Raw genomic sequence first — 25,917 nt, forward strand, 5'->3', positions numbered from 1 at the left:
ATGTAAGACTATAAAGGGCCTGTCACACTAAGAGATATCGCTAGCAATATCGCTATAACTAGTGACATTACCGCGATATTGCTAGCGATATTGCTGTGTCTGATACTTACCTCCGACTGGCTCCCCCGCTGCTTATCGCTGATCGCGCGAGAACGTCCTGGACTGTTTCTCGTCGTCAGCTTCCTGCGGCGCTTCCTGCTGTGACGACGAGCGACGCGTGGAGCCGGGTGGGAGGACGCAGGATCGCCTGATGTGACAGGTAAGTAGCGACCCCCGACCCCCAGCGATGTCGCTGGTGAGATCTGCCTGTGTGGCAGCTCACTAGCGACCACTTAGCGATGTACCAGCGATCCTGACCGCGTCATATCGCTGGTCGGGGTCGCTGGTACATCGCTAAGTGTGACAGTACCCTAAGGGATCAGAACGTGGCTCCATAGGCTTACATTGTAAAAGCCACTTCCAGCTCAAGATAAGAGCATAGTGTGAACCAAATAGTCTGAAGAGCAGTGATGTCACTTAGAAGAGGAGCAGCACGAAGATGGAATCCAGAGAAGGTGGCAGTAGGTGAGTATATTAATACACACACACAATCCTACTTGCACACATACACAGATTAATAAAAAACATATTGTTCATGGGGGGGGCACTTCTTTCAGTAACACATTATTGCTGACAAAACACACAAATGATAATATGATATATTCTAACACATCATGTACAAGGCACAGTTATTGATAATTGACTTTACTTACAATATAGTTTTGTAACAGCAATTCCACAGATTCTCTTCTGCCGTATTTTATGATCCAGGACTTGAGCTTGGATTCTGCTAGCACTAACAGTGCCAAAAGTCGATACTTTAATTCCATGAACTCTAACTTCATCATATGAAGCTGGGAGGAGGAGGCCACGAAGCTGAATCTGCAGAAAACCAAACATTTGTTTTACACAACACAATGGAAATTCACATTTCTACTTTTCATTTCTTCAAAACAGAATTTAGCAAAGTGAAATCTAACAATGATAATGTGTTATATATATATATATATATATATATATACACACACACACACACACACACACACATACAGAGGGAAAGATACTCTGTGTATATATACACTCACTGGCCACTTTATTAGGTACACCATGCTAGTAACGGGTTGGACCCCCTTTTGCCTTCAGAACTGCCTCAATTCTTCGTGGCAGAGATTCAACAAGGTGCTGGAAGCATTCCTCAGAGATTTTGGACCATATTGACATGATGGCATCACACAGTTGGCGCAGATTTGTCGGCTGCACATCCCTGATGCGAATCTCCCGTTCCACCACATCCCAAAGATGCTCTATTGGATTGAGATCTGGTGACTGAGGAGGCCATTTGAGTACAGTGAACTCATTGTCATGTTCAAGAAACCAATCTGAGATGATTCGAGGTTTATGACATGGCGCATTATCCTGCTGAAAGTAGCCATCAGATGTTGGGTACATTGTGGTCATAAAGGGATGGACATGGTCAGCAACAATACTCAGGTAGGCTGTGGCGTTGCAACGATGCTCAATTGGTACCAAGGGGCCCAAAGAGTGCCAAGAAAAAATTCCCCACACCATGACACCACCACCACCAGCCTGAACCGTTGATACAAGGCAGGATGGATCCATGCTTTCATGTTGTTTACGCCAAATTCTGACCCTACCATCCGAATGTCGCAGCAGAAATCGAGACTCATCAGACCAGGCAACGTTTTTCCAATCTTCTACTGTCCAATTTCGATGAGCTTGTGCAAATTGTAGCCTCAGTTTCCTGTTCTTAGCTGAGAGGAGTGGTACCCAGTGTGGTCTTCTGCTGCTGTAGCCCATCTGCCTCAAAGTTCGACGCACTGTGCGTTCAGAGATGCTCTTCTGCCTACCTTGGTTGTAACGGGTGGCAATTTGAGTCACTGTTGCCTTTCTATCAGCTCGAACCAGTCTGCCCATTCTCCTCTGACCTCTGGCATCAACAAGGCATTTCCGGCCACAGAACTGCCGCTCACTGGATTTTTTTTCTTTTTCGGACCATTCTCTGTAAACCCTAGAGATGGTTGTGCGTGAAAATCCCAGTAGATCAGCAGTTTCTGTAATACTCAGACCAGCCCTTCTGGCACCCACAATCATGCCACGTTCAAAGGCACTCAAATCACCTTTCTTCCCCATACTGATGCTCGGTTTGAACTGCAGGAGATTGTCTTGACCATGTCTACATGCCTAAATGCACTGAGTTGCCGCCATGTGATTGGCTGATTAGAAATTAAGTCTTAACACACAGTTGGACAGGTGTACCTAATAAAGTGGCCAGTGAGTGTATATATTCAGTGCCTTGCGAAAGCATTCTGCCCCCTGGAACTTTTCAACCTTTTCCCACATATCATGCTTCAAACATTAAAAAATACCAAATGTAAATTTTTGGTGAAGAATCAACAACAAGTGGGACACAATTATGAAGTTGAACAAGATGTATTGGTTATTTTAAATGTTTGTGTTCAAAAACTGAAAAGTGGGGCGTGCACTATTATTTGGCCCCTTTACTTTCAGTGCAGCAAACTCACTCCAGAAGTTCATTGTGGATCTCTGAATGATCCAATCTTGTCCTAAATGATTAATGATGATAAATATAATCCACCTGTGTGTAATCAAGTCTCCATATAAATGCACCTGCTCTGTGATAGTCTCAGGGTTCTGTTTGATGCACAGAGAGCATCATGAAGACCAAGGAACCCAACAGGCAGGCCCGTGATACTGTTGTGGAGAAGTTTACAGCCAGATTTGGATACAAAATGATTTCCAAAACTTTAAACATCTTAAGGAGCACTGTGCAAGCGATCATTTTGAAATGGAAGGAGTATCATACCACTGCAAATCTACCAAGGCCCGGCTGTCCCTCTAAACTTTCATCTCAAACAAGGAGAAGACTGATCAGAGATGCAGCCAAGAGGCCCATGATCACTCTGGATGAACTGCAGAGATCTACAGCTGAGGTGGGACAGTCTGTCCATAGGACAACAATCAGTCGTACACTGCACAAATCTGGCCTTTATGGAAGAGTGGCAAGAAGAAAGACATTTCTCAAAGATATCCATAAAAAGTGTTGTTTAAAGTTTGCAACAAGCCATCTGGGAGACACACCAAACATGGATAAAGGTGCTCTGGTCAGATTAAACCAAAATCGAACTTTTTGGTGCCAAACGATATGTTTGGCGTAAAGGCAACACAGCTCATCACCCTGAACACACCATCCCCACTGTCAAACATGGTGGTGGCAGCATCATGGTTTGGGCCTGCTTTTCTTTAGCAGGGACAGGGAAGATGGTTACAATTGATGGGAAGATGGATGGAGCCAAATACAGGACCAGTCTTGAAGAAAACCTGTTGGAGTCTGCAAAAGACCTGAGACTGGGACGGATATTTGTCTTCCAACAAGACAGTGATCCCAAACATAAAGCAAAATCTACAATGGAATGGTTCACAAATAAACGTATCCAGGTGTTAGAATGGCCAAGTCAAAGTCCAGACCTGAATCCAATCGAGAATCTGTGGAAAGAGCTGAAAACTGCTGTTCACAAACGATCTCCATCAAACCTCACTGAGCTCGAGCTGTTTGCCAAGGAAGAATGGGCAAGAATTTTAGTCTCTCGATGTACAAAACTGATAGAGACATACCCCAAGTGACCTGCAGTTGTAATCGTAGCAAAAGGTGGCGCAACAAAGTATTAAGTTAAAGGGGCCGAATAATATTGCACGCCCCACTTTTCTGTTTTTGAATTTCCATAAAAATTTAAAATAACCAATAAATTTCATTCAACTTCACAATTGTGTCCCACTTGTTGTTGATTCTTCACCAAAAATTTAAATTTGGTATCTTTATGTTTGAGTCATGATATGTGGGAAAAGGTTGAAAAGTTCCAGGGGGCTGAATACTTTCGCAAGGCACTGTATATATACAGCTCTGGCAAAAATTAAGAGACCACTGCAAAATTTTCAGTTTGTCTGAGTTTTCTCTTTATAGGTATATTTTTGAGTAAAATGTAAATTGATCTTTTATTCTATTTATTCTGCCTGTTACAAACTGTTCTTGCCGTGCACTTCACCCCAGCTGCCATATGCAATTCCTTTTGTAGGTCACTTGATGTCATCCTGCAGTTGCTGAGTGACAGTCGAATAAGATGACGTCATCCCGGTCAGTGAAGAGTCGTTTTCACCCTCTGCCGGTCTGTAGCTTTGTTGTCCCCAATGTTTGCTGCTTGACCTTGTTGGAATTGACTGCCGTCTTAGAAATTTTAAGGATGGAGGCAACATGACGCTCACTGTATCCCTCTGCTAGTAAAGCCAGAATTGAGCCCTTCTTTTCCTCACTCAAGACTTTTCTTTTCAACTCCTTTGGCATGGTTAAAAGTTATTTTTTCACTCCTGTTACCTTTGTGATATTACTAGCACTTGTTTTGCCATCCAGCTTGTCCTATTGCAAGAGGATTATGAACACCACAATAGAGTTTTTCATACTTTCCAACGTTAAATAAGATTTGGTTCAGGTGATCACCTAATCAGAAGCAGATTAAGTAGAATGAGATGTACTCTGGTTGGAATTCAGCTGACACTGCAATGGAATGGTTGTCAGACATGTAGAGAAGCTGATTTTTATAAAACTGTGCAGTGGTCTCTTAATTAGCGAGAATTGTATACAGAAACATCTGCACAGCATATAGGCCAATTCCCCCAAAGTCCAGGTGGGAGACCCCAGAGAAAGTGGTGGAGAATGAAAGGGCAAAAATCCTGTGGGACTTCAAGATCCAGACGGATGAGGAGGTGTTGGCTAACCAACCAGACATTGTGATAGTAGCCCAGAAGACAGCAATGATAATAGATGTGGCAGTGCTAACTGACAGCAACATTAGAAATAAGGAATATGAGAAGCTGGAGAAATACCAAGGCCTCAAAGGAGAACTGGAGAAGATGTGGAAGGCGAAGGCGACAGTGATTCTAGTGGTGATAGGAGCACTTGGAGCTGGGACCCAGAAGTTGGGAAAATGGCCTACAACAGATCACAGGAGCAATATCTGAACTTTCTGTCGAGAAAAGCGCAATGCTGGGAACAACTAAGATCCTGTGCTGAACCCTAAAACTCCCAGGCCTCTGGTAGGGGACCCGATAATGAGAAAGGACAACAAAGACCTCCCTCATTGGGGGATGAGAAGGAAATATAATATATATATATATATATATATATATATATATATATATAAACACACACACATATATACATATATACAGTATATCTATATATGTAACCTCTGCAGGCTTCCGGGTATAATTAGCCATAAAATGACAGCTCAGAGCATTTTCAAATAATCAATCAACCATCTTGATTTATGTGATCTGATATTTTATTCCAAGGAAATTCAGATTTTTCTTAATATTTTTCTTAATATATGAATGAGCTGTTAAGATCTATGGGCAAGAGCTCCCGAAGATTCTGCCTATGGAGCTTATTTTAAATGAAGGAAGTGTTACCAGCGTGAGACATGTGGATCAGAAAAGGATACTGTCAGTCATTACATGCCTCACACTGGTAATGCCCTTTAATTTAAAATAAGTTCGTTAGGCCAGATTTTCATAGAGATCTGTGCCTCTGGAATAAAATATCAGATCACAGAAATCAAGACGGTTTAGCAGGATTGATCCTACTGACAGATTCCCTTTAACAATAAGCCATCGGATCGGAAATATCAAGTTATCATTTTATTCAGCTTACTAAGAAGTACAATCCCATATAGATGGCTTAGGTGGGATAATTCTACCGACAGATGCTCTTTAATGAAAAGTTTACAGTCAATCATGAAAAAAAATAAGTGTAAACCATTGGCTATATCTATGTACCAAATTTATGTCTGTCATGAAATAAGCCTTTTAGAGAATCTATTTGTGAGTTTATTGTGTGCCTTTGTGTTTATGGGTCATAAGGTGTAATGTTTCTCCTTGTGGAGAGTGCCACAGAATAACTCGCCATTCAATGCACTTCTGGGAATTGAAATAATTTTTTATTCAATTATAATTATTTAAATTCCCAAAGGGGCATTGCATGCTCTGTAAGTCTCCCTACACTGACTAGGTGCTTTTATCCCTTGATCCCGTCAGGGGCTCAGAGACCTCTCACTCAGCAAAACCATTTATCCTGCTTTGCACTGATGAGGGGCAAACACCTTGAAACATGTGTCTGTAAATGCTTCTTATCCTAGGTTATGTGGCAAAGCCCTTTAAAGGGTAAGTATTGACCTTTAGAACCGCTACGTCCAATAGGTGGCCCTGACCTCTTCCTCTATAAAGAGGCCATTTGCAAATGTTTGTTTACAGTGGGGAAAATAAGTATTTGATACACTGCCAATTCTGCAAGTTTTCCCACATGTTTGAACTTGTAACCAGTATAAAAGACATCTGTCCACACATTCATTCAATCACACTCCAACTTCTTCACCATGGCCAAGACCAAAGAGCTATCTAAAGACACCAGAGATAAATTGGTTTATGGGACAATAGACAAGCAGCTTGTTGAGAAGGCAACATCTAGAGAAACTAGAGAAACAACATAGTAATCTCAGGTCAATTTAATAGGAAAGTTGCTTCTGTTGCCAGCCTTTTTTGGGCATTTTGTATGGATATCTATGAAAGGTGGCACTACCAGGCAAAAAAGGAAAAAGCAATCTAGCTCTTCCTGGCTTTAATATCTGTGCAAATGTATTTAGCATTTATGGAAATACTATTAATAAAAATGTCTACCATCATTATCTCTGTAATTCAGTAAGGTATTTTTTCTTTCAATAATTATTGTGTAGGAGTTGCATGCTCTATAAGATTCCATATCATGCTCTATAAGATTCCATATTATCTAAAGTATTATAAAAGTTTGTATAACCAGACTATAACCTAAAAATAGTTTTCAAATAAACTAAATAGTAAATTATGTAATATTTTCGTGACATATTACTGATCATGAAATATTATCTTATTTGGTTTCCACATCTAAAACCAAAAAGTCAAAAATTAATCAAAAACAGTGACACTCTTATAAAATTAGACAACTGCAAAAAATGTGGCAATCCTCGGCGCATGGAGGAAATCCACATAGGTGGGTGCCGGGCTCATAATTAGTTGCTGATCTCCTTGGTAACTAACCTATAATGCAGATCTATTTCTATGTGTAATATCTTACAGATATGAAGTGCTTCAATCTATCAGGTCTCATCTATAGAAGATGAATTGGTGTCGTAGTCGTGTAATATTGGGATCATTCGGAGCTATAATATAGTCTATGCCATAGAACAATTGACATGAAGCATCTTAATACATTCCTTCAGGATCACATCCCCTTTTTGCCTCGGGCCAATTTTAAACAATCCATGCTAATAAGGGGGATAACGCCTGTAATTCTCTTTTACCTTTCTGCCATGTCTTCGAGCTGCTCTACAGGGACGGGGACTCCGTTGACAGATCGTGAGCGGTGGATCTCCTGAAAAGCCTTTTTATAACCATCCAGATTCTTGAGTACGTCCTATTCGGAAAATGAGAAAAAAAATGCATATATTGTAATGAAAACGCAGAAAACGATTGGGCTGTCTTACCAGAAAAAAAAAAATAAAGCAGGCTGCAGCAATGAGTCACTGCTCAGGATTTGTGTGCTCGGAAATTTTATCTGTCACAGTGGCATGCAATTTTATCCCGTCATGAAAGCTCGTCTTAATAAACGCTTTGTACAGATCAGTCGAAAGCCTTTCAGCGAATGTGCTCAAGGACTGAACCTGATCGGGATTTTGGCATCTACAGAGATGCAGAACTGGCACTGCCTCTTACTTTTCAGGGGTTTCCCTGAATATAGATCTGATGTCTATTGATTGGACTAAGACTTACAGTAGATTTCCGCATGAGAAAATTTGGTCTGTATAATTTACTGCACTTACTGCATTTATGAGACCAGAATAAGGAATTAATTTCCAGGGCAGCTTTTTTCCATTAATAGCTCAGCAATCTTCACCTTACCTTAAATATAGCATATTCATAGAACCGACAAAAAAAAAATTGGCTTTGTGATTGGTCAAGGGGTGACACTATGATACATACAATGTGAAGTTCAAATGCCACATATACAGCTCTGGCAAAAATTAAGAGACCACCACATCAAATCCCTGTCATGGGCAGCCCAATTTCCAGACCTGAACCCCATTGAAAACCTCTGGAATGTAATCAACAGGATGATGGATAGTCACAAGCCATCAAAGAAGAACTGGAGTGGCATAAGGTCATCCAAAAGCAGTGTGAAAGACTGGTGGCAAGCATGCCAACACTCATAAAAGCAGTTTTTAAAAATCAGGGTCATTCCACAAAATATTGATTTCTGAACTCTTCCTGAGTTAAGACAATAGTATTGTTGTTTCTAAATGATTATGAACTTGTTTTCTTTGCATTATTTGAGGTCTGAAAGCACTGTGCTTTTTTTTAATTTTGACCTTTTTTCTTTGTCAGAAAAAAATACAAAATTTATTGCTTGAAAATTCGGAGACATGTTGTCAGAAGTTTATAGACTAAAAGAACAATTTACATTTCATTCAAAAATATATCTATGAAGAGAAAAATCAGACAAACTAAACATTTGAAAGTGGTCTCTTAATTTTTGCCAGAGCTGTATATTAAAGTCAACCCAACCAGCTGATTTTTACACCCAATATGTATGTGGTCTACCAAAGGAAGAATTGGGCAGGGTATATCTTTTTCTACTCCCTGGGGTTAAGCTGAAAATGCATGCAAGGTCAGCCAATCCAGGTGTACGTGTATAGGTTTGTCAGCTATATAAGGTATATGAGCACCTTAAACACTAACTGTGCCTTCAACTAACTATTCAGAATAAGCTGTCCTCTGTGGGTGTACATGAAGAATAAAACAATTTCTAGCATTATGTCACTTATATCATGCATTCGCTCCAGTTTTTCACTGCATGCACTATCTGCAATTTGCAATCCACTGCTTGCTCTGCAGAGATGAACTGCAGTTATTTCTCCCATAGACAGCACAAGATATTGAAGGGAATGTCTGCTTTTCATTCACTTTTTAGCTCCCAAAGACAAGCTGCAATAGCATGAAGGATATTATACATCAGAGCTGTGCGGTTTTGATCTGAATCAAGTTCTGATGTAAGGTAAAACACTTGTTCCAGAGCTCTGCAGGATAGTTTTCTGCCTACTTCTGTCTGTTCCCTTCCCTATTGCCGACTCCTCCTACCCATAGCGGATTATGGGTTATTTCACATGACACCTGCAGTCATCTCTTCTGATCAAGACAGAATAAGCTGATATTTCACATTGGATGATTAGTTCAGGAGTTGGGGGGGGACTTCTCTAATAAGTAGGGAAGGAAGTTGATTTATCTAATGAAATACATTACACATTTTCTTATAATCACCTTTACTTTTACATTAAGCAAAGTCTGTTGAACGTACCGTTCCTTTTTAAGCATACAGCAAAGCTTTGCTCAGGGCCCTGGAAGCATCTTTAAGGCTATGTGCACACGTAGCGTTTTAAAACGCTTACTAAAAACCGGACTCCTTCCCAGAAATCGCGGGGTTTTTTCCGCGCGATTTCACCGCGATTTTACCGCGATTATGATCGCGATTTTGCCGCGATTTTCGCGTGCGATATTCAAGCACTTTCCAAGCGATTTGAAGCATCGCTTGGAAAGTGATTGACAGGTTGGTCACACTCGTCAAACATAGTGTTTGACAAGTGTGAGCAGGTTTTTACTATTGAGGCCACCTATGAGGCATCAATAGTAAAAGATAGGATGTTAAAATGCTAAAAAAAAAATAAAAAATCGGGGTATATTTACCTTCCGGCATCCCGCGCTGCATTCCCGGGCCTCAGCGTTCCCAGTAATGCCTTGCGAGACATGTGATGAGGTAGTCTCGCGTTGCTATAGCGATCTCGTGAGACCGCTAGAGTCACGCGAGACTACGTCATCACAGGTCCTTGCCGCAAGGCATTACTGGGAACGCTTAGGCCGGGAATGCATCGCGGGACGCTGGAAGGTAAATATACCCCGATTTTTTATTTTTTATTCTTTTTTTACAGGGGTATGGTACCCAGGGCCTGGAAGACAGTCTCCTCTCCTCCACACCGTGGTTACCAACCGCACATGAGACGCTTCCCGCATGGTGGGCATAGCCACATGCTGGAAGTAAGCAATTCTCATGCATTCCTATGGGTGCGGAATCGCGGCAATTCTTTGCGATTCCGCACAAAGAATGAGCATGCTGCGATTTTTTCCGCGATGCGATTCCGCCGCGGAAAAAAGCGCAGCATTAGCACAGCATGTGCGGAATGCCATAGGAATGCATGGGGGGCGTTCTGTACACGATTTTTAAGCGTTTTCACGCCGAAAATCGCAGCAAAAACGCTTAAAAATCGCTACGTGTGCACACAGCCTCACACTGTTTAGTACCTCCATGAAGCACCATTTTCTCAACAGCATATCGCGCCATAATACCCCACAGTATTTTTTCCCACTGATTCTGTTAATTATGTGTCCTCTGCACGATTTGCTGCATTATGTGATCACAGTGTGTCATGCATTAAGTTAGCATTTCTAAGATCTGTAGCATGCCCTCTCTTTAATAAAGAAATGCAACCTACTGCATACATGAAGATAGCAAATAAACAGAATTCTAGTACTCCAACAGGCACAACACAATGTCTGGGATTTCACTTCGTCATCAATTACAGGCTAAAATTCCCTTGACAAGGCTAAGGGTACCGTTACACTTAGCGATGCACCAGCGATCCCGACAACGATATGGATCGTTGGTGCATCGCTAAGTGGTCGCTAGTGAGCTGCCACACAAGCAGATCTCACCAGCGACATCGCAGGGGTCGGGGGGTCCCTAATTACCTGTCAGATGCGGCGATCCTGACGTCCTCCCGCCCGCGTCCATGCGTCGCTCATCGGCACCACAGGAAGCGCAGCAGGAAGTGGCCGACGAGGAATGGTCCAGGGAGTTCTCGCGCGACCAACGATGAGCAGCGGGGGAGCCGGTCGGAGGTAAGTGTCACATGTAGCGATATCGCTAGCAATATCGCTATAACGTCACAAAATCGGTGACTTTACAGCGATATTGCTAGCGATATCGTAGTGTGTAACGGGGGCTTTAGACGAAACCCTCCTTGAGCACACCGTTCCTGCATAGCGGTCTGTACCTATACATTGAGTGAGTGTCCTAGATTTTTTATGTATGTTCTACTAATGCTGACTTATTTACACTGCAAAATAAATTGTACTATCCAGCTGCACTTGTCACTTTGTTTTAAATTATTAAGTCTGGTCACACTATCATTCTATAATTACCTATGCAGTTTATGCACAAGTTACGTTTCCTTATTTGTTTACAAATCTGGAGTCACTTTATATCATTTACTTAATTTACAAATAACATTAGTCTCCATTATGTAATATAGATTATTTAGTTATTTTATTCTCCATATCAGTGGTCCCCAACCTTTTTTGCACCGGGGACGGGTTTCAAGCAAGACCATTCTTCCATGGCCCGGCAGGGCGGGGATGGAGGTGTGGCAGGGGCGGGGCTTTGGTCATAAGGGGGCGGGGCTATGGACACGGTTGTAGTGTAGCAGTGCATACTTATAATTAAATAACATTTATAATGTGACTCAACTCACCATAGGTTTTGAATAAGTGCTCCATCACCCCCTTCTCCCCATCATTGCCTTCACCCCATCACTCCCTTCTCCCCATCATTGCCTTCTCCCCATCACTGCTGTCTCCCCATCATTGCCTTCACCCCATCATTCCCCTCTCCCCATCATTGCCTTCACCCCATCACTGCCATCTCTCCATCATTGCCTTCACCCCATCACTGCCATCTCTCCATCATTGCCTTCACCCCATCACTGCTGTCTCCCCATCATTGCCTTCACCCCATCACTGCTGTCTCCCCATCATTGCCTTCACCCCATCACTGCTGTCTCCCCATCATTGCCTTCACCCCATCACTGCTGTCTCCCCATCATTGCCTTCACCCCATCACTGCTGTCTCTCCATCATTGCCTTCACCCCATCACTGCCGTCTCTCCATCATTGCCTTCACCCCATCACTCCCCTCTCCCCATCATTGCTTTCACCCCATCACTCCCTTCTCCCCATCATTGCCTTCACCCCATCACTGCCGTCTCTCCATCATTGCCTTCACCCCATCACTGCCGTCTCTCCATCATTGCCTTCACCCCATCACTGCCGTCTCTCCATCATTGCCTTCACCCCATCACTCCCTTCTCCCCATCATTGCTTTCACCCCATCACTCCCTTCTCCCCATCATTGCCTTCACCCCATCACTGCCGTCTCTCCATCATTGCCTTCACCCCATCACTCCCCTCTCCCTATCATTGCCTTCACCCCATCACTCCCTTCTCCCCATCATTGCCTTCACCCCATCACTCCCTTCTCCCCATCATTGCTTTCACCCCATCACTCCCTTCTCCCCATCATTGCTTTCACCCCATCACTCCCTTCTCCCCATCATTGCCTTCACCCCATCACTGCCGTCTCCCCATTATTGCCTTCACCCCATCACTCCCTTCTCCCCATCATTGCCTTCACCCCATCACTGCCATCTCTCCATCATTGCCTTCACCCCATCACTCCCTTCTCCCCATCATTGCCTTCACCCCATCACTCCCTTCTCCCCATCATTGCCTTCACCCCATCACTGCCGTCTCTCCATCATTGCCTTCACCCCATCACTGCTGTCTCCCCTTCATTGCCTTCACCCCATCACTCCCCTCTCCCATCATTGCCTTCACCCCATCACTCCCCTCTCCCCATCATTGCCTTCTCCCCATCATTGCCTTCACCCCATCACTCCCTTCTCCCCATCATTGCCTTCACCCCATCACTCCCCTCATGGCCTTCTCCTCATGTCCCCATCTCCTCCAGGGCCAGGCTACACAAACACAGACCAACACAAACACACACACACACACCCATCTCCTCCAGGGCCAGGCTACACAAACACAGACCAACACACACACAGACATACATGTACACACATTATACACACACACACAGACAGACATACATATACACACAGACACCACCTGTCCGCCGCCCGCGCTTCCTCGCACTGACACAGCAGCGGCCGCGCTCCTCTCTGTGTCAGTCAGAGACAGGAAGCGCGGGCGGCGGGCAGGAAGCTGGACGGGTCCTTGCAGCTCCGCTCCTGCTATTCCCTCTTGCAGGCAGCGGAGCTGCTTGATCGCTCCCTGCCCGCCGCTAAGAGCTGCTGCGCGCCGCCCCAGCCCCCGCTACGCCACTGACCGCCCCTGGCTCCCCTTGTGTCCGCGGACCGGCAAGGGCACTGCAGCGGCCCGGTGCTGGGCCGCGGACCGGCGGTTGGGGACCCCTGCTCTACCAGAAGGAACTATCCTAGCCACCATGGATGTGGAATCTTTGTACTCTAATATCCCACACCAAGATGGATTAAATGCCTGAAAATTCTTCGTGGAAAACACAGGGACTGATGCTGATGCTGTGGTGACACTTATAAAATTCATCCTCACCCACAATTACTTTGAATTTGACAACAAAATCTATCTACAGGAGACTGGCACAGCTATGGGAAGTAAAATGGCTCCACAGTATGCAAAAATCTTTTCATGGCCAAGCTTGAAAGCGACTTTTTGTCCTCATGCCCCATCAGGCCCCTGGCCTACTACCGCTTCATTGATTATATTTTAATCATCTGGACGAGTCTGAGCAACAGCTAAAGACGTTCCACGAACAGTTTAATCAATTTCATCCCACCATCAATTTAACACTCAACTACTCCAGCACTGAGATTAACTTTTTGGACACCATCATTAAGCTAAAAAACAATGAAATAGAGACATCCCTGTATCAGAAGCCAATCGACCGTCCAATATACCTTAAATTGGACAGTTTCCATCCAAAACACATGAAGAACTCTATTATCTATAGCCAAGCCATCAGATACAATCGTACATGTTCCAACCCCATGGATAGAGACAAACACCTTGGTCGCCTCAAAAAGACCTTTTTGAATCAGGGCTACCATCCAAGAACAATTGAAAACCAAATTACAAGAGCCACCAGGATGTTAAGGAATCACCTGCTACATTACAAAGCTAAAGAAGAAAATAACCGGGTGCCTCTAGTAGTCACCTACAACCCAAATCTGGAAGTGCTAAGGGGAGCTGCACGGAAATTACAACCTTTACTACAAAAAGATGCCTGATTACAATCCATTTTTCCAGACCCTCCACTACTGTGCTTTAGGCAGCCCCCAAGTCTAAGAAGCATCATTGTCAGAAGCTCCCTGTCCTCTCCAACAGCTGGAGGAACCTTTCCTTGCAACCAGAAAAAATGTAAAACCTGTCCATCTATAATGACCACGGACAAGATAAAGATCCCCAATTCACATCAGGACTACAAGATCCCAGGTACTTTCAGCTGCATTACATCTAATGTGGTGTACTTAATTATTTGTACTAAATGTCCAACAGGGGGTCTGTATGTGGGGGAGACAGAGCAAAAGCTTAGAACAAGGATGAATGCTCATCGTCACACAATAAGAGAAAAAACGAATGGATCTACCTGTGGCAAATTATTTTTGTACGCCTGATCACAGCAACATGGATACGAAATTACTGGTATTGAAAGGTAACTTCACATCTCAGAGCGAGAGAAGAGTCTGTGAGTATAAATTTATGGCGACCTTTGACACTCTCAATGCTGGAATGAATGTGTCGCATGGATTTATGTCTTTTTACATCAATTAAGGAATTTGCTCCTAAGACCGTGTGGGGGCATCACAACACATTAGGAGACCCCAATCAGAGGACAATAAAACATCCGGACTCCTTATCTATGAACTGGAGCAATATTTAGGTTTCTCCCTCTCCCATAATGATAGTTCTGCTTCACGTCACTTGTCTCATCTGTTGCATTTTTTCTGTGCTGTATTGTGCATAAATATGTGACTCTTCAGATTTTGTATTAGTCTATGCCTGATGAAGAGACCTGAGTAGTCTCGAAAGTTTGCAATGTGTTACCATCTTTTCAGTTAGCCATTAAAAGGTATCAACCACTGAGGACTCTCAATTCTGAATATTTGTCTGCTTTTAGTAATTGATCATATTCATATCAGTTTCCCTCATTTCACATCTTAAAGTGTATAACCAAATAGATTTTATTACACTTTGAAGTTGTGTTGATATTGTGCACATAAGTCAATTATAACTATTGATCGGCGGTACATTACACCTTACAATACATATTCAATAAGGGGAAGGCTATATGCAGAGCCGGACTGCTACTTTACCACATAGTACAGCGGTCTTGAAAAAGTCATGTTTATTCTTTTATGTTTTTGAAGGAAAAATAGCAGCATTAGTGATGGTCGTTGGAACGTCCAGAATGAACAGGTTTATTATTACTGGAAACTTTTAAGATGATTATGGAACAAAAAAAATAAATGCAAGATAAATAAAGAGAATGTTGTTAACCGTACCCCAAAAACTGCAATAATCTCACAAGCTGATCTAAAAAACAAGCATTATTTAGAAAAGCAGCATAAAACCCAAGACTATGCAGTGCAGACGATTATTAGGCTGAGGCCACGCAGCGTCTTTGGCTGCGACACAGGCCAACATGCAGCCAAAAATTGCTGTATGTCGCTATCACATTGCTGCATAATGCAAGTAAATTCAAACAGTTCCCACAATTTGCAACTTGGTTGACACAGTTGCCGTACCTTGCAGGTTACCATTCTCTTGCTTTGCGTTTTAGTAGCAACATACGATTTTGAGCCGTGCGTCCTGTGTCATTTTATAGACCAAGCCAAGGGCCCCTGTGGAAGAATTGTATATGGGCCCTTTTCAGACTAACAGTTCAACACAATACATAATTCCACCTGTTTTGGAGGTGATAGTGGACACCCTTAAATCTTAGGTCCCTGTGCGGCTGCACAGGTTGCACCAATGGTTTGGCCACCCCTGTCCCCAGCCTTATTGAAATAGTAATATTGGTACTAGCACTATAACCTTCGTAATTCACTAGCTAACTCCAAACCACAATATAAATATATGGCAATCAGTTTTCTTACCCTATGTTGTTCTAGTTTTCTGTGAATCATATTTGCTGTTTCTTCGTGAGATTGTTGCATAATAATATCTTCCCTGAGTGCCACCTCGGCTCGATATAACCAAGAGCCAATGGTTCCTAATGGAGCTGGTAGAGATTTGTCAAGTTGTACATGCCAATCAAGAACCTAGAAGAAAAATAGTATTTTTCTTTCATTTCTAATTTATTGTGTATCTTTTACTTACATTGTCCCAATCAAGCACTGAACATAGGCATTAAAGGAACCAGAGACCTAACCAAAAGATTAACAAGACGCTGAAGATCAACATTCGCTTTTCCAGAGACGCGTGAAGCAAAATATTATGTTCAGTATTAATAACCTACTCTAGCCGAAACCTTCTCCCATGCTTGCTTCACCATCGTCTGGTCAAGGGATAGCTTTCCATCTTTGCCCAGTGGCTGAATGACACTTTCAATCTGTTTCCTTTTCATTTCATATTGTACTCTATACTGTTTGTACAACTGCAAAACGAAAGAGAAGAGATCAGTTAGGGAGAAATATAGAGAAGTGCAGTTCAGTCATCAAAATCCTCACGCACGTCATAAGAAAAGCTTAAAGGGTTCAAAGGGTTGTTCTGTAATGCCAAAGCCCTGTGGCATGCACTAGCCACGTACCTGGTACCTGTCCTGTAAACTGCTTTCTACTGTTTGTGCGCGGGTGATGTCTCTCTCATACTGTTCAATCCAAACTTTTAAGTCCCGAAGCACCAGCCTGTCTTCTCTCTACAAAAGAGAAATAAGTATATGTATAGAAATCCTATATAATGCAAAGAAATGCAGAGCAGAAAAGAAATACAAAATTTACAGGTCAACGACATCCATTGACTTCATGTCATTATACTCCTTATACTCTTTTACATCATATATTATTACCTGGGGGGATTATCATATACAGTAACTCATATCTAATGCTCTTTCCACAATTCAGTCCTTTATTTCTCCTGTATAGTCCTACAGGATAGAAATCTATTGTCTGTAGGAATCTTTTCGCAGCCGAAAATACTGGAAGCCTGAAGGCTCCTATGTTAGTGGTACAGTCAGAATTCCATGGACCTTGCAGAATAGTCATGGCTCAGTTGTGAACACAATGCCTGTGCGAAGAGCGCTTTAATGTTTTTTTATAGGCATCTTGTTTTTTTATTTGTGCTACATTTCCCTTTCTATTGGTATAGCAAATTCATTGCAAATTAAATCTTTGTTTTTAAATAATTAGAAATTAATTCTGAAATTGATAACACTACACGACTCAACATTAAAATTGTAACATTGCAAAAAGGAAAAGTCATCTAGTTATGAAAATCACAGGATCAATAGACTTAATTATATGCAAATTATGAAAAAATTCAAAACAAATTTTCAAAACATCTCAATATATTTATTATCACGTATGAGCAATATAGGCAAAACTACATGGTGGACTTACACTCCTTGGCTGCTATCAGTAAGGCTATTAATGGTTGTCTGAGGAAGCTCCAATTGCTTGCAAATGCAGGCCATTGACATCTCAGATGTACTCAATAGGAGACAAGTCCAGAGACACCACAGGCCATTGTAGCTTGATAGGCCACACAGACTGAACACAATTGTGTGTGCAACACGAGGTCTGACATTACGGTGTGAAAAATGGCTCCTGGGACACTTTGGAGAAATGGCCACACGACTGGTTCCATCAAATCAATGGCAGAACAATCTGCTAGGTAACTTGAAAAAAAGACTTGAGATGTCCGGCTACCGAACATTATACCACCCTACACCATAATCTAGGGAGAAAGGCCAGTGTGATGCTCCCTTCTGAAGGCCTATTCATGTCATTGCCCACGTGGTTGTGTCACAGTCAAAGAGTGTTGCATAGTCATCCATTCTGTACTACAAGTTAAACTAGATGTCAAATATGAAGCCTAAGGCATCAAACAGTGTCTACACAATCCATGAGAAGGGCTACGAGCCTGACGTCCAAATATAGGTGTTCCATTGACTTCAGGTCAACACTCTCAAAGGCTATCATAACGCAGAATAAGATGGCAATGGAGGATGGAGGTCTATCTCTTGTGCGATGATTCCTGTTTGTCTTGGATGCAACGTTAGCCAGATATTGGACAATGCCATGAAAAGGTTTCACAAGGGAACATGGAAGAGTCTCAAGAGCCGTTTTTCAGCACAACAACACCAGACTGCATATTGCTGGTGATACTGTGAGAAGCCTGTCTAGCCTAAACGTTCTACCAAGTCCTGCAGTGTCTCCAGACTTATCTCCCTTCCAACCCATATGGAGCATTATTGGGGGGCAATTGCAAATAGTGCTGCAAGCAGTGGACCTTGATGATTTAATGCCCAAGTGTATTCAGCAAGACAGAACCTTCCCCAGATAACTTAATAACATTTAATAATCTCATTGATAGCAGCCAAAGTGTGTAAGTGCCTGTATTATGTGTCGCTTAAGGCCCCTTTACATTTAGCGATGCACCAGCGATCCCGACCAGCGATATGACCCGGTCAGGATCGCTGGTGCATCGCTAAATGATCTCTAGTGAGCTGCCACACAGGAAGATCTCACAGCGATGCAGCAGCGATACAGCGGTCATTACTTACCTTTCAGACGCGGCGATCCTGACGTCCTCCATCCGCGTCCACGCGTCGCTCGTCGGCGCCAGCAGGAAGCGCCCGAGGAGAAATGCAGCCGCGCGATCAGCGATGGACAGCGGGGGAGCCGGATGGAGGTAAGTATCACATCACACATAGCGATATCGCTGCTGCGTCACCAAATCGGTGATGCTTTAGCGATATTGTTAGCGATATCGCTATGTGTAAAACCCCCTTTACACTCAATGCTGAATAAATTGAGAAATTGTGTTTCCATTTTTTCATCATTTGCATATCATGTCTAGCCAACTTGTTATTTTCATAATTTAACAAATTTTCCTTCTTGGTGATGCAATTTCAATGTTAAGGAGTATATAAAGAATATTAGTATTTTAATTAGAGGGAGAAACTGTATATATATTTAGGGGGTAAAAGAATATATAAAATAACAAATAAGATGCGTCTAGAAATACCATGGATTTCTGAATTACTGCTATGTCCTATAATTCATTCCCCATGCAGTAGTGAAGGCCAAAAAGTAATAATCACTCCATGAAATAGTCCATACTACTGTGCCATTACCTATATAATGGGCCAGCAACAGAGCATTGATCATGAAACTGGTCCACGGTATTGTTAGCTCTACAGCAGGTCCCATACAAGTGCAAGAAATGGATTTCCTTTTGTTATTGTCCATAAAAAAAGATAATTTACTTTTGCTGAATAGATAGTAAAATGCATATAGAAAACTCAGAGGGAGGCAGAGCAAATCAGGTTCAACAACATAATGGTTACCCCCCTTAATATCACACAAAGGCCATAATGGTCACAAAGCAGATGAAATCAGTACACCATGAGATAATTAGAGTCATGGTACAGAGTTAAAACACTACATTGCTGCACTAGACAGCACAGTTTTATAATAATTCATTACATAACCCAAGTACAGCATGCCTTACTAGTACAAGTGGCTCAAAAGTGCTATATGCTCTATTGTATATAGAGACAGCACCCATAAGGCTGTAATCATGGTTGTGTAGGCCCCCAAAGATGAAGTGCAGATTAGAAAGTTGTATTTAGTAGGAATCTTAGCTTTGGGAGCAAAATCCTGATATCCAGTAAAAAAATGTGCAGCATAATATAATATAAAAATAGGCAATATCATATTTGTATATAAAATAAAAAAAGATAAAAGATAAACGAGGAATTCAACATTAAGATAAGTGAAAGTCCACTGATCAATTGTTGAAGGGGCAGCAACACTAATGTCAGTGCAGCAGACCCTGCACGGTTTCAGTCAGGTTCATACTAGCACGCTATACTCTCGGTATCAGTTTTGTATTGTATTGCAGCACTGTTTTCAGGCAGGCTCGTACTAGCACGCTATACTCTCAGTATCAGTTTTGCCTCTGTAAGTATCAGTTTTGCATGGTACTGCAGTATTGTCTCTGTCACATTTTCAGGATTTGATGAGGATTTTGGTGCAAATTTCACCTCTAATGAATGTTAATGACATTTACTTAACCCCTCATTTTACTTTCGGATTCCACGTGAAAAAGCCACCAGATTAACTCCATGTTGATTAGCAAGAGGAAAGGAAAGATCCAGCATCAGAAGAAAAATAGCTAAATATAGTAAAGGTAGGTATATTAAAACATCGCTTTTATTCCAACTGTTAAAAACCGTTTTTAGGGTGGTTTTACATTAGCGTTTAAGGCCGCAGCATCTGTTGCAAACTGTTGCAATTTGGTGCGCTCGGCGCACCGTCAAAAGGACGCATGCGCCGCCAAACGCATACCTGCGTACGGCCTGCATCCCCATTGCTAAAGATAGGGGACGCAGGACGCATGCAGTGTCATGCGCCCGTAGGCGGAGCTACCGGCGGAGGTGCGGCTGGGGTGGGGCTTAGCGGCAGCCGTGCGCAGGCTGACGCTGCGGCCTTAAACGTTAATGTGAAACCAACCTAAGATGTACCATATATACTCCGGTATAAGCTGAGTTTTTCAGCACATTAATTGTGCTGAATATGCCCCCCTCGGCTTATACTGGAGTGAGGGTCCCAGAAGATGGAGGGGGAGCGACAGCGGCGGAGCAGTGGGTCACAGGAGGCAGGAGCCGGTTGCTGCAGCTAACACCTGTGCGTGCCGCTGTCTTGGATGGTATTAGCTGTTCAGAGTTCGCTACTACCAGCAGATATAAGAAGCCTCCTCCTTGCTTCTGGCTTTGCCAGTGATAGTTTTATCTGCCTTGTTTGGTGTTAGAGGAGTAGTTCGTGTTTTGAGTGGGCGTTTGGAGAGTTGTTCTGGAGATTTCTGCGTGGAGTTGGTTTGAGTGCTTATCCTTATCCTCATCTACTTGGTTTCTCCTACCTATCCCTCCCCTGTGTTCCACTCTGCTGCTTTGTGAGTCTATTTGTATAATTATAGTTTTAATTTATCCCTGTCTGTCTTCCGTTGTCTGTCAGGTTAATGTAATCCTATACACTTCAGCCTCACATCTCGCTGGGTGGGGGAGGGAACAGATAAGGGCTAAGTTAGGAGCATAGCAAGGTACGTGACCCCGGTGCTTCCACTTTCCGGGGTAATCCAGGGGACAGGGACAGACTATGGCACCTATAGTTTTAGAATCAGGTAAGCGTCCACAGTCCCTAGTCAAAGCGTGACAGATACGTTTGGTGTGTGGTCACATGTGTGTCAGATAACAGGTCCGTAACTATTTTATAACATATCTAGTCCAGTATAACAACAGAGCCACCTTTGTCTGAAGATCAAATAACAATGTTTGGATTGTCCCATAATTGTGAAATGGCTTGTGTCTGACAGATTGTCTTTTTTAGAAGTGAACAGACCTGTGAGGCCCCATTCAATAACAAGCTGGAAATCATCCACCACAGAAGCTCTAGACTGAATCAGATAAAAGGATGGGTTGGGAAATTTCAAGTCAGGTGGTTTTTCATGATAGTCTGAACTGCTGACATCAATAAGATGTCAAAGTAGTAATTGAACATTATTTCTGAAAGTTTAAATAAAGATGAAGATTAACAGGCACCTAGAGAAGCAGTTGTTTGATTGGATAAGTTTTTCTGACAAAAATGTCTTTAAACATCTCATAAATGTGTTAACATCCATTAGTGTATTAAACAAATCAGCTTCCTTTGAAGGAACAAAGTTTAGACCTTTTGAGAGGACATCTACTTGTTCAGATAAGTTAAGGACGGTGGGTGTATTTGAAATCGGATTACAGGTGGAGATAGTACACATTATCTTTCTTCGAGTTAGATATACATGATTTCTTCTTGTGTTTCTTGCCAGTTCTATGTCCTGATCATTTTTTGGTAGATGCAACAATTGACTGAGATTTATAGGAGCAATATTTAAACGTCTCCTATGTTTGCTATTGCAAGGGGCTAATCCTTATGCAGATACTGTATTCAGGCACCTGGGTGTGAGAAATGTAATTGTCACACTTAACAAAAAAAAAAAAAAAAAATCTCATTACAGCCTCATCCCCCTGATGATGCCAGTCTAGCTGGCGAAACATGTTGGGGAGGCTTAGGAGCAAATTTTAATAAGCACCAGCCAGTGATTGTATAGTGGTTTTTTTGGAGGGATATAAGTAGCGTCCGCACCCTTGAATACTGTCATAAAATGGGATTAGGACTGTGAACTACCTAAAAAGACGTGAGTCTATAAACGAATATACCTGTGTCCTAAACTAATATACACTGGAAAGTGCAATTTTTAATAGTACTTCTTTTTAATAAACACAAATAAAAGTTATATTTTAAAGTTTTTAGTTAGGGATTATTTGCCTTTCGCAATTTGTAAAACATATAAATGTAACTGTCAGACTCAGAATTCTGCTGCTGATCCTACAGAAAATAATGGTAGATGTGATGTGTGGACATACCCTATATGTCTCCTGTGTTTAATCCACCTCTATACTGGAAAAAACGGCAGCATCAAAAGTAAATGTGTGAATCAAACTTTAAAGAGTACCGTAGCTTCCATTTCCTAATACCACTAAGGCCTCTTTCACACATCAGTTTTTTGCCTTCAGGCGCGATCCGGCTGTTTTTTGTAAAACCGAATCCGGCGAAATGCAATGCCGGATCCAGTTTTCCCCCATTGACTTGCATTAGCGCCGGATCGCGCCGGATGGCATTGCGTTTCATCCGGTTTTTGCCGGATCCGGCTACTTGTCTCATTCCGGCGTCTGGAAAAAACGGCTACTGTAACGTTTTTTGTCTCCGGCGAAAAAGCCGGAAGCGCCGGATCCGACGCTTCCGGCTTTTTGCCACAATGAAAGTCTATGGGCGCCGGAATGCGCCGGATCCAGAAAAAGACGGATCCAGCCACCGGATCCGTTTTTTTAAGTCTGCGCATGCTCAGATCCAATTGGCCAGCCCCCAGGAAACAGATATAACCTGCTAGATGGATCCAGCAGAAAAACGGATCCGTTTCTACAGTTCTCCAAAATTTATGCCGGATCCGTTTTTTCTAAAAATAGCCGGATCCTGCCTGACGGCAAAAAACTGATGTGTAAAAGTAGCCTAATACTGCACATATATTTGTATGAGAACCAATTTGCGGGACCCAGCCCTTTTGACCACGTCAGTAATCTGTAGCAACTGGACAGGATCCCTGAGAACCACCTTCTACCTCTTGGCATCTGCGGCTCCTCTTTGTCTGGTGCGATGTTATCATCGCGATGTAAATCACATGTTATATCATGAAAGGCTGGCTAATCAAAATAAAAGCTGCAGTAGCAGTCAGGTAGGAGGTGGCTCACAGGGTGCTTGTCCAGTGACCATAGATTACTGATGTGGCTGATGGACCATGTCCTGAGAATCGATCTGCACCAGCACTAACTGATAAGCATGTGATATCTAATTTTTTCACAAGTTCAAGTAATCTAAGAAATGAGAGTCCAGAATTTATAAGCTGGTACACAAGTCAGATGGATATAGGCACATTTTCTTCTCACATGGTGGCCAAAATTGCCTAGCAACATATCCTGCTAATATAAGGGAAATGCAGAATCTCTTTAAAACTCCCACAGACTAATTAAAAATACTAATCTATCATACAGTTATAATTAATACGCTCTACCGTGTTTATAAAATGTATATTAGTCCTTGCCAGGAGGGTTTGTAAAAAAAAAGATTCAATGCCAATATATCTTCCCACATTTAATGGCAAAACTGAAAGTCAGAACCAATTAGTCTCCGTTAATGGTTATAACAATAGAGCTATAAAAATGGAATAGATGTAGAGATTTCATGAAGGATGTGCTTTGTAATCATATGAAGCTGTTCCCATCATGGCCATCTGTTGAAGATACCGACTGGCAAGGGTCTTCCGGGACTATCACCAGGTGACCAAATGGTTATATGATCAATTGTTTTAGGAGAAATTCATAGGAGGAATCTAAGCATTGTGGGTTTAGTTTCTGTTGAACAATGCTTATTACTCATGTAGCATACTATATCAAAATATATTATTATATTCTACAATCAAGTATAAAATATTATATAATAAACACGGTATTCATATATTATTTACACTGGGTGAAATAAGTATTGAACACGTCACCGATTTTCTAGCTAAATATATTTCTAAAGGTGCTCTTGACATGAAATTCTCATCATATGTCAGTAACAACCCATTCAATCCATACAGGAAAAGAAATAAACCATAGCTGTCCATAAATTTAGTTATGTGTAATAATGACAAATGACACAAAGAAATACTGTAACGCCGGTGGGTGGGTGCTTTGTTTCTCTGGCGTTACTCATATGTCTCTGCTTTAACCCTTTGCTCCTCTCCCCCTAATTAGCAGGGATACTGTTGTCTGTTACCTGTATGGATGCTGCTCAGTTCCCTGCTCCGCTGCGTAACTGCACGTGTTGTGATGTCTTTGCTCCGCTGTATGACCATACGCATGTGCGGTCCCTGGCTGCCGCTGTGGAAGCTATCCGCGGGTTGCAAGGTCCTCTGCAGCTGGTGCATGACTTTCCACGTATGTCCAGGCTTGCAGCCACTGCCAGGTGCCCTAATCCTCAGTTCCTGTTCTGTCTGTGCAGTAATGGTTTCTGTTTGTGGTTAGGGTGCACGCGGACACATCTTCGCTGCTTTTATTAGGGTTAGTGTGTGCATCGGAGTTTCTTTCCCCAGCCTATTGCTGAGGAGCAGCTCCTATATAAAGTTACTCTTTCCTGTTGGACGTTGCCAGAGTTTTGCTTTAAGCTCCTGAACCTTGCCATGTGTGTTTGGTGTTCAGCTCCTGTTCTGCCTGCATTCAGTTCTAGGAAAGCTGATGCCTGTTCTTTCGCCTGCTCTGGGGGCTGAGTACCCAGATCCATTACTGTTTGTGTCTTGTTTTTCACCTGCTCTGGGGGCTGAGTACCCAGATCCGTTTCTGTTTGTGTCCTGTTTTTCTGCCTTTCCTGGAGGCTGCATATCCAGGCCCGTTTCTGTTGTGTCTTGTTTCCCGCCTCATTGAGGGCTGCATTCTCAGGCCTGAATCCTTGATCCTGTATCTGTTCCTGCACCTGACCCTGTCTGAACTGTGTCCTCTGTGTTATGTTCCTGAAGTCCCTCTGTCTCTGGAACCCTGTACCCAGTGACTGTGAACTAACCTGGGTTCTTCTTTTAAAGATGGAGTCCGGTGTTTTTGCTGAGCGTCTACTATGCTGTGCTCAGCCTGCTACGCCATCCAGCCCTGCTCCAACCCGGCAGTGCTTGCACCATCCTGCTTGAGTTCCTTCCTAGGTCCGATGCCCGGAGCCTGACTGTAGTTTTTAACCTGACGACCACTGCCTGGTGCCTGGAGATCGTGTTCGATGTCCAGAGTCTTGCAACCGCTGTATGGTACCTAGAGCCCGACCACCGCTGCCTGGTCCAGTGCCGTCTGTGTCTCAGCCGTTGACCTGAGCTGCCACCCCAGTGTTTCTGGTCCTGTACCGTCTGTGTCTCAGCCGATGACCTGAGCTGCCACGCCAGTGTTTCTGGACCTGCGCTGTCCGTGTCTGTGACAATGATCTGAGCTGCCATGGTGTTGGCCTTGATCCTGTGCCATCCGTGATCCAGCCTGTG

The 25,917-nt window shown here is 42.8% G+C and overlaps 1 protein-coding gene across 1 annotated transcript in view; it reads right to left on the bottom strand.

Moving 5' to 3' along the window:
- SYNE1 (spectrin repeat containing nuclear envelope protein 1) overlaps positions 1 to 25,917 on the bottom strand; it is a 591,877-nt gene that overhangs the window by 427,511 nt on the left and 138,449 nt on the right. The window contains exons 9-13 of the mRNA XM_073557690.1: positions 16,856 to 16,963; positions 16,565 to 16,702; positions 16,203 to 16,367; positions 7,464 to 7,576; positions 753 to 921 (exon numbers count right to left, since the gene is read on the bottom strand). Of these exons, the coding sequence (XP_073413791.1) occupies positions 753 to 921; positions 7,464 to 7,576; positions 16,203 to 16,367; positions 16,565 to 16,702; positions 16,856 to 16,963 (693 nt within the window). The remainder of the gene's footprint in view (positions 1 to 752; positions 922 to 7,463; positions 7,577 to 16,202; positions 16,368 to 16,564; positions 16,703 to 16,855; positions 16,964 to 25,917) is intronic.

Source organism: Dendrobates tinctorius, unplaced genomic scaffold (genome assembly GCF_039654945.1).
Source record: "Dendrobates tinctorius isolate UK_male_01 unplaced genomic scaffold, ASM3965494v1 ptg000250l, whole genome shotgun sequence".
Lineage (NCBI taxonomy): Eukaryota > Metazoa > Chordata > Amphibia > Anura > Dendrobatidae > Dendrobates > Dendrobates tinctorius.